This window comes from Gekko japonicus, unplaced genomic scaffold, assembly GCF_001447785.1.
Source record: "Gekko japonicus isolate JY-2015 unplaced genomic scaffold, Gekko_japonicus_V1.1 scaffold2871, whole genome shotgun sequence".
Classification (NCBI taxonomy): domain Eukaryota; kingdom Metazoa; phylum Chordata; class Lepidosauria; order Squamata; family Gekkonidae; genus Gekko; species Gekko japonicus.
Genome location: NW_015162039.1, coordinates 121,495 through 131,491, shown reverse-complemented (window position 1 = coordinate 131,491; position 9,997 = coordinate 121,495). Strand labels below are relative to the sequence as shown.

General features: G+C 47.0%; 1 protein-coding gene across 1 annotated transcript in view; it reads left to right on the top strand.

Moving 5' to 3' along the window:
• Positions 1–9,997, top strand: part of PMS1 (PMS1 homolog 1, mismatch repair system component) — a 77,008-nt gene that overhangs the window by 36,121 nt on the left and 30,890 nt on the right. The window contains exons 5-8 of the mRNA XM_015405579.1: positions 1,476–1,592; positions 3,836–3,958; positions 6,563–6,697; positions 8,037–8,950. Of these exons, the coding sequence (XP_015261065.1) occupies positions 1,476–1,592; positions 3,836–3,958; positions 6,563–6,697; positions 8,037–8,950 (1,289 nt within the window). The remainder of the gene's footprint in view (positions 1–1,475; positions 1,593–3,835; positions 3,959–6,562; positions 6,698–8,036; positions 8,951–9,997) is intronic.

Sequence of the window (9,997 nt, the reverse complement as noted above, 5' to 3'; positions counted from 1 at the left end):
ACAGATGCAGCCCCCCCCCCCCCCCCAATAGCTAGCAATCCAAAAGAGTCCAGTGGAGCCTGAGCAGCGGTGAGTGTTGCCTTCTGACACACTTCTGGTGATGTCAGGGGGTGTGGTATATGCAAATAAGTTATGCTAATGAGCTCCTGCACCTCTTTTTCTACGAAATGACCCCTGTGAAAAGGTGAATAAAATCCGTTAGCAGCTGGTTGCTAAAACAATTGTGTCTGAAATGACACAAAAATTCCGTTAGCAACCAGCTACCAAAATGGATTACAAAGGCTGTCTGAAAGAGGCCCGTGTGTACTTATGATTTCTTATAAGTGAGAATGCAGTGCAGCACACGGTGATCCAGATCTCTCAGCTTAAAAAGTGACTAGACAGATTCAGGGAGGATAGGCCTATCCGTGGCTATTAGTCACGGTGGCTAAAGGGAACCTCCGTGGTCAGAAGCAGTAAACCTCTGAATCTCAGGCAACTTTAGAGCCCTGCCTTTTCATACAAAGCTGCTTTTGTCTGGTTAGCAAAGCATGGTTGAGCCGTTCTTGAGGTTAACTACTTTCTTCCATTTCCATCTCTTCTTTGCATTTCTGAACCTTGTGTAGCGTGCCGTTTGAAATGTCTGCAGTGCTTCCAGTCCCCCCACACACACCCATTTTTGGCATGTGATCTTCCTCGACCTTTTTTTAAATGAAGAGATTGGATTTATACCCCATCCTTCACTCGGAGTCTTAGAGCGGCTTACAAACTCCTTTCCTTTCAACCCTCCCCACAGCAGACACCCCGTGTAGTAGGTGGGGCGGAGAGAGCTCTTTCAAGAACTGCTCTTAAGATAACTGCTCTCAGAGAATTTTGATTGACCCAGCTGCATGTGGAGGAGTGGGGAAATCAAACTCGGTTCTCCAGATTAGAGTCCACCACTCTTAACCACTACACCAAACTAGTTCTTAATGTTGTGAGTTGAATGCTATAGTTGTTACATGAATACTGGAGGAGAAGTAGCTCATTGGGCAGTGGATGCTGCGGGCATTAGTGACTGGTGTTACAGAAGTTGCTAACAACAGCTGCAGTCTCAGTGTGTCTCAATGTTACCGCTGTAGCACTGAAGTGCTATATTGTTCTAGCGCTATAGCGCTCAACTTAGAATGTTAAAAAGAGTTTGCAGAAGTCCGTGCAGCGAAAAAGCACGGCAATGTTTGAAATGGCCAGATCACTTCAGAGACGGCTCATTAACTGAATGAAATTCACTGGTTGAAACCTCTGTCCCTGAATTGCTTTACTCGGAACCAGGCCAGCCATGGATAATATCCGGTTTAGAACGGTAATGTGAAAGGGCCCCTGGTGTCCGGGATCAGAATGTTAAATCGACTGTCTGAGCGTGCTGCTGTTTATGGCCAGGTCAGGTTCTAAGCGAACAAATCTAATATCTGAAATTCGCTTCAGTGCTATGTATCGTTTATGTTCTGTTGTTGCAGGCAGTTATCTGGCAGAAGCACAAGGTATCCGATCATAAAATGGCTTTCATGGCGGTAGTGGGGACAGCTGTTATGGGCAGCATGGTGCCTTTTCAGCACTGCTGTGAAGACCCTGAGGTAAGTGGTGGGTGGGTGTCTCTCTTTCTCTCTGCCCCTCCGTGTAATTTCCCCAATGAAACAAATTTCAGAGTTCTCTGATTCTAATTAATGACTAAAAAAATGAATACTGCTCTTAATAGTGGGATTGCTAATAAAATGTAATATATTATTCCTTTACTACACATGAAATTCACTGCCACAGGAAGTGGTGGCGGCTACAAGTATGGACGGCTTCAAAAGGGAATTAGATAGGCATATGGAGCAGAGGTCCATCAGTGGCTATTAGCCACAAGGTATAGATAGGGGCACTGGGGCAAGTGATGCTCTGTCTTCTTGGTGCTTGGGGGGGTCAACAGTGGGAGGGCTTCTAATGTCCTGGCCCCACTGGTGGACCTCCTGATGGCACTGGTATTTCTGGCCACTGTGTGACACAGAGTGTAGGACTGGATGGGCCTTTAGCCTGATCCAACATTGTTCTTATGTACTACGAATCTATCTTTTGATGGCTGGAAATACACACAGAGAATCAGTTGAGGCCTATTGATGATAGTTTGGTTTGGGTTTTTTAAACAGATTTACTAAGGGTTGAGGCTGTGGCTCGGTGGTAGAGCCACTGCGTTGCATGCAGAATGTCGCAGGTTCATAAACATACCTTTACCATGCAGTCACATGTCGAAGGGGAGCTTGAGGGGAAAAAATGTGCCATCTATGTCTGTGATTGGACTGCTTGTTGAACCACTCGCGGCCTGGGGTTCCATTTGGAGGTGAGGTGATGGGAACAAATTCTTCTCCTTAAGTGAAAGAAAAATCTGGTTCTCCATTTGGATTCTTCTTCACTGCATGGTTAACATAAGAGCATAAGAGAAGCCATGTTGGATCAGGCCAATGACCCATCCAGGTCAACACTCTGTGTCACACAGTGGCCAAAACCCAAGTGCCGTCAGGAGGTCCACCAGCGGGGCCAGAACTCCAGAGGCCCTCCCACTGTTGCCCCCCCCAAGCACCAAGAATTCAGAGCATCACTGCCCCAGACATAAGAATGTAAGAGAAGCCATGTTGAATCAGGCCAATGGCATATCCAGTCCAACACTCTGTGTCACACAGTGGCCAAAACCCAGATGCCATCAGGAAGTCCACCAGCGCGGCCAGAACTCCAGAGGCCCTCCCATATTTGCCCCCTGTGGTAGAACCATCCTGCTCTGGCCATCAGGAGGTCCACCAGCGGGGCCAGAACTCCAGAGGCTCTCCCATATTTGCCCCCTGTGGTAGAACCATCCTGCTCTGGCCATCAGGAGGTCCACCAGCGGGGCCAGAACTCCAGAGGCTCTCCCATATTTGCCCCCTGTGGTAGAACCATCCTGCTCTGGCCATCAGGAGGTCCACCAGCGGGGCCAGAACTCCAGAGGCTCTCCCATATTTGCCCCCTGTGGCAGAACCATCCTGCTCTGGCCCGCAGGCCCTGTTCCGCCCTGCCCTCTTTGGTTTTCCCAACTCCTGGAGGGGCTTTTCGCCTTCTCAGTTCAACTGCCGCCATCACCTGACCTTGGTATGAATGGCCTACTGCGAGGATCAGGACTCCCAGCTTCCATTCCACTTCCTGAGGCTTTGCTTCTGTGTCTCCTGCTACTCGGCGGGAACAGCTTGCTGCCTTGTGCGCCACTAGGGGAGTAGCCACTTGCCAATTGACTGCCCTCCCCTTCCTCCTGGCGCGCATTTTAACATAGTGTGTACGAGACGGTGGAGGTCTGTGTAGCACAGAGAACCACTACTAGGATCAAAGGTTATAAAGCATTTATTAAAAAGCAACTGTTCACAAACGTACTTTTAGCACTGCACCAGACTGAGCAAGGGGTTCAAAAGATAAGGTTAAAACACGGTTCCTCTGTCCCTCTCTCTATACATTTCCTATCTGTTGTTAAGTATAAGGCAGGCTCCTTAGCTTAGAAAGTTACAGGTTTTTACAGAAGTGCCATTACATTCAAGCCTCTTTCAAGTGTGCCGGCCAGCACATGGGCAATGACTGCCTCCACCAGACCTCAGTTAAAAGCTCTGCCTGCCTCAATGCCTGCCTGCACAAAAGACCCCTTCCTTCCTTGCTTCAAGGAGTTTTATCAGATATCTTTTCTTACCTACTGACCAGATCAGGCTGGGTCAAAGAAGCTTTTCCGGAAGTTCTTCTAGTACTTAACACCTCCAAATCGGCTTAGCCAGATAGTTTTTGATGAAAATTTTACAGTGTTTCTTTTATATATATATTCTAGGTGTCTCTCAGTGGTTTCCTTCCAAAGCCTAATTCCGACGCTTCTTTGACAAGCCATTCAAGTTCAGAAAGGAGCTTCATCTTTGTCAACGACAGACCAGTATATCAGAAGGACATTCTCAAGGTATGGCCTTCTCCAGGGGTCATTTCGTAGAAAAAGAGGTGCAGGAGCTCATTAGCATAACTCATTAGCATAACTCAGCATAACTTATTTGCATATGCCACACCCCCTGACATCACCGGAGGTGTGTCAGAAGGCAACACCCGCCGCTCAGGCTCCACTGGACTCTTTTGGATTGCTAGCTGTTGGGGGGGGGGGAACGTGCAGATCTGTCCTCGCAGAGGAGGGAGAGCTTGTACCTGAATAAAACTTGGTCTTAAAGGTGCCACTGGACTGTTTTGGACTGGGGGGCTGGGGGGGGGCTCTGCGGCTTACCTGGCTGCTTCTTGCTCTGACTGAGGGCTGCTGGGAGCAGGGGGTGGGGCTTGTTGCATGTGCCTGCCCCCTGGGCTCTTCACTACCGGAGCTCCGCTCCTGTGCGCTCCTGCAGGAAATGACTCCTGGCCTTCTCAAGTCTGTTTAGTGTAGTGGCTTATAAAGATAGTTAGCTATATAAATCGTTAATTATGAAGTCTCTTTGGCTCCTGGCCATGATTTTTGCTCTCCTAAGCATCTTAAAATTGAGAGAGGCACATTATAAAATAACGGCCTATTGATGATAGTTTGGTTTGGGTTTTTTAACCAGATTTACTAAGGGCTGAGGCTGTGGCTCGGTGGTAGAGCCTCTGCGTTGCATACAGAATGTCGCAGGTTCAATCCCCGGCATCTCCAGTTACAAAGGATCAGGTGGTAGGTGATGGGAGAGGCTACAGCCTGAGGCCCTGGACGGTTTCTGCTCGTCAGGATAGAAAAGATTGACCTTGATAGACCAGTGATTTGACACACTATGAGAAGATAGTGAGTCAGATCACTGGTCTAGTGAGTGATTTGACTCACTAGTAGGTAACTCAAATGAAAATGTCAAGGCAGTGTGCGACTGCAGTAAAAAAGGCCAACGCTATGCTGGGGATTATTAGGAAGGGAACTGAAAACAAATCAGCCAGTATCATCATGCCCCTGTTTAAATCAATGGTGCAACCTCATTTGGAGTACTGTGTACAGTTCTGGTCACCACACCTCAAAAAGGATATTATAGCATTGGAAAAAAGTGCAGAAAAGGGCAACCAGAATGATAAAAGGGTTGGAACACTTTCCCTATGAGGAAAGGTTAAAGCGCTTGGGGCTCTTTAGCTTGAAGAAACGATGTCTGAGGGGTAACATGATCGAGGTTTACAAGATTATGCCTGGGATAGAGCAGGTAGAGAAAGAGGTACTTTTCTCCCTTTCTCACAATACAAGAACTCGTGGGCACTCAATGAAATTGCTGAGCGGTATGGTTAGAACAGATACAAGGAAGTACTTCTTCATCCAAAGAGTGATTCACACATGGAATTCACTGCCACAGGAGGTGGTGGCAGCTTCTAGCGTGGATGGCTTCAAGAGGGAATTAGATAAACATATGGAGCAGAGGTCCATCAGTGGCTATTAGCCACAAGGTATAGATAGGAACTCACAGGCTGGGGCAGGTGATGCATTGTATTCTTGGTCCTTGGGGGGTGGGCAACAGTGGGAGGGCTTCTAGTGTCCTGGCCCCACTGCTGGACCTCCTGATGGCACCTGGTATTTTTGGCCACTGTGTGACAGAGTGTTGGACTAGATGGGCCATTAGCCGGATCCAACATTGGCTTCTCACATGTTCTTATGTTCTTAAAGCTTCACTGTTTGTAATGTAGAGGGCAGATAAGTGTCAAAAAAGGGATGGAGACGGCAGAAGCTAGCCCATTGAAGCCCTGCAGATCAGAGAGCGTGCAGGAAAGGGAGATGTTGGGGTGCAATTCCTTGTGGGCCCCCAGCTCACTTTTTTTTAATGCTCAATGTAAGGATAACAGTTCCCTTGTAACGAATTTTAGTGTTACAGTAGCATTGCCCCTTACCCATCAGTAAGTTTCTGTTATAAAAACGTCACAGCTGTTTAGACCACAGAATGCTGACTTGTCCTTGACAAGAGGATGGTTCTTCTGCAAGATAACGTTGGAATTGGGTTTTTTTGTTGTGTACGCACCGATATATAGCAGACCAGAAAACATGCAATATTTATTTTAATTTATTTTGGGGTTTCCATCCCACCCTCCCCTAAGCGGGGTCAGGGCGGATCGCAACAAATCGAGTCAAAGACTCATTGCAGTAATCACATTAAAATCATTAAAACAATAAAACAGTAGAATTGTTAGCAACAATATAAATCTGTTGGGGCCACAAGGCGGAATGAGAACGGGCCCTTTCAGCGGGTTGGGAACTAAGGCAGGGAGGTCAACTAAGATGGACGCCCACCGCCTCAACCGAAGGCCTGGCGGAACAGCTCTGTTTTTCAGGCCCCGCAGAACGATAGAAGGTCCTGCAGAGCCCTTTTCTCCAATGGGAGCTGATGCCACCAGGCCAGGGCCAGGGCAGATAAGGCTAAGCAGATGTCCTTTGGGCCGGGGGTAGCCAATAAATGTTGGTCCTGTGAGCACGAGGCTCATTGGGGCCCATATGAGAAGAGGCGGTCCTTCAGATGTTACTCTTGTACTCTGTGTATTCCATACTGGAGAGTACCTTTTTCAAGTATCCTTTTTTGTTTATTTTCAGCTGGTTCAGCGTTACTGTAACCTGAAGTCTTCTAATCGTTCGTACCCCGTTTTCTTTATCAACATTACTACTTCTCCATCTGCCGTGGATGTCAATTTAACACCAGATAAAACTCAAGTGTTCCTACACGATAAGGTACGGTGTGTAAACATTATGAGCCTTGTACAGTGGATGCACACCTGAAGACACCTAATGTGGGGGGGGGCGTGGGCACCGTGACACCCACTGACACCTTTTCTGGCCCCTGCCAAGTGTTTTTGGAAGTTGGCATAGCCAGGGGGTGGGGCGGGGCTACTGCCCAGCATGACTTCTGATTAGTATTGGGGATCTGATTGACTGCAGATTAAAATAACGTTTCAGCACAAGTTGTCACCACAGTGTTTGTTTTATTCTCCATCTCCTCTTTTCCAGTACTTTCCCCCTCCAAAAAAATCCCCTTTTGTCCTTTGCATTTGGATTTCCTGTGTGTGTGCACGCGCATGCATGCATCTGCCTCCTGCAGTGGCCATCTTGTGGTTGGCTCCGCCTCCCCAAGCGGCCATTTTGTGGTTGCACTCACCATCCCGTGTCAGAACTCCCAGTGTGTCCACAGGCTCAAAAAGGCTGACCATCCCATCCTTAACATGTTGGAGGTCATTCATTCATAGGCACAAATTTAGAATCCAGTGGCACCTTTGAGACCGACAAAGTTTTAGTCGAGGTATGAGCTTTCGTGTGAAAAAGTGTGCTTTGCACACGAAAGCTCATACCCAGAATAAAACTTTGTTGGTCTTAAAGCTGCCACCGGACTCTAAATTTATTCTACTGCTTTCAGACCAGCACAGTTGACAACCAGCATTAATTCATAGGGTCACCATCAGGGGTCATTTCCCGCAGGAGCACACAGGAGCGGAGCTCCGGCAGTAAAGAGCCCAGGGGGCGGGCACATGCAACAAGCCCCACCCCCTGCTCCCAGCAGCCCTCAGTCAGAGCAAGAAGCAGCCAGGTAAGTTGCAGAGCTCCCCCTGGCCCAAAACAAGACTAAGTTTTATTCAGGTACAAGCTCTCCCTCCTCTGCGAGGACAGAACTGCACGTCCCCCCCCCCCCAATAGCTAGCAATCCAAAACAGCCCAGTGGAGCCTGAGCGGCGGATGATGCCTTCTGACACACTTCCGGTGATGTCAGGGGGTGTTGCATATGCAAATAAGTTATGCTAATGAGCTCCTGCACCTCTTTTTCTACGAAATGACCCCTGGTCACCATAAGTCATAAATGACTTGACAGCACATCACACACACACACACAGGAGTAAATATTACCATAATGAGGATAGTGACAGTTACTGGTTTTAAAAAATAACATTTCCTGTCTGCTGTCGCTTTTTTGTGGCTAAGTTTTTAAAGGTAGCAGAATCGGCTCTGTTTCCTTTGGCGTCTGAGTTGACTTAATGACACGCTAGCTCTTCATCATCCTGCTTCTGGCTTTTCTTTTCAGGAGTCCATTTGCCTAATTATTGAAGATATTTTAACGTCGCTTTATGGGCCTCGAACCGAGGCCCCTTCTTGTGAAAATGATGTAACAGACGCAACCTTGGTAGACATCTTGGCTAATGAACAAGAACAAACAGATGTGCCCGTTAAGGAAATGGAACCCTGCGGGAACCCAGCCCCGCAAGCACGTACCTCGTTGTTTTCGTTTAGTGATGATGTGCGAAATGGGGAAACAGGAAAAAACACAGAGGTCTGTTTGAAGAATCAAACGCCGTATAACGATTCTCCTCCGGATCTCCTTACCGAAAAAGCAGTACCTGGCAGTGAGACAGCTGGCGATGATAGATTTCAGGACCGTTCCCTAAATAATTTACCGTCTGAGGACCAACCGAGCAGGTATAAGGTGCTGAATGCAGATGGCAATTTTTTAAAGGACACTCGTTCTGGAAGTGGCATTGGGGATGATTTGAGAAGTGACAAGATCCCGGAAGAAGATGAGATGGAAAGGCCGAGGATCCCGAATGGTTCCTCTGAAGTCACAGCTGATAAATGGAGTTTGGGGCATGCCTTTGTGAACTCGAGAGGAGAGAACCTGGAACCCGTTCAGATTTTAATTCCTGAAAGAGGAAAGGAAAGAAATCAAAAGGGAAATGATGGTGATGGTCAACTGCATTTTCAACAAGGAAACAACAATCCGGGTACTAAAAAAACAAATGTTGTGAATGATAAAGTGGGACAGGTTACAGCCTACGATTTAATTAAAAATCAGATAGTAAAGAAGCCCATGTCAGCGTTTGACCTTTTTACTCAAGACAGTCGTTCCAGGCTGTTGACGGAAAACCCCAAAGCGAGCACGGAAGAACTGAGGCTGCAAATGGAAGAAACGTGGGAGGCGTTAAACAAAGACGAAAAAAAGAAGTAAGTTTTGCAGACTTCACATCTGTCCGCTTAGGCTGGGCAGTCGTTTCCATCTGTTGTGATTCATTGTGCTCAGAAATAAGTTGTTTCCCAGTTAATTTCAAAAACAGAACGGAAAATACTTTGGCTTGACGGCTGCAATCTGTTGCAGAGGTATTTTATTTCTAATTATCTACTGTTTGCTGATTTATAATGCCTGAGGTTGATCTTTTCCTCTGTTTTCCTGATTAAAATGGTTTTGTCGTCTGCATTAAACAGATTTAACACATTTCTGGTAAACAAACTCAGGTTTTCTTGGCAACTTGCCATTAATTCATACTTTGTTTTTTGAATTTATAATTAGCAATTTCCAGAGAGGCAGTACCTTAAGGGAGTTCAGGCATCGATGAACAATGTAAAAGTATGTCTTATGTAGCTCTGTAATAAACAGGTAAAAGCCTTGTATCCGGATCGTATCCAGAAAGCAACTCACAGTTGCTATAGTAGCAATTAACTAGAAGTTTGCAAAGTTTCTTGGGCAAAGATGGGTATCTTTTCCCTCCAGATCCTCAGCATTCTCTATAGAGAGGCTGGTGTCTAAAGCAACAGGGGTACAAAGAGAAAAGGGGGGGGAAGAGAACCTGTATGCATAGACAAACCCCCCCCCCAATCAGAAGAGCAAGGATACAAATAACTTATTTGCATATGCCACACCGCCTGCCATCACCGGAAGTGTGTCAGAACGCAACATCCACCACTCAGGCTCCACTGGACTGTTTTGGATTGCTAGCTATTGGGGGGACGGACAGACGTGCAGATCTGCCCTCGCAGAGGAGAGAGAGTTTGTACCTAAATAAAACTTGGTCTTAAAGGTGCCACTGGACTGTTTTGGATTGGTAGCTATGGGGGTGGGGGGAATGCGCAGATCTGCCCTCACACAGATCTGTGCAGAGAGAGAGGGAGGGAGAGACGGAAAGAAAGAGAGAAGGAAAGGAGGGAAAGGAAGAAGGAAAAAAGGAGGAAAAGAAAGAAAGAAAAAGAAGGAAAGAAATAGAAGGAAAAAAGGAG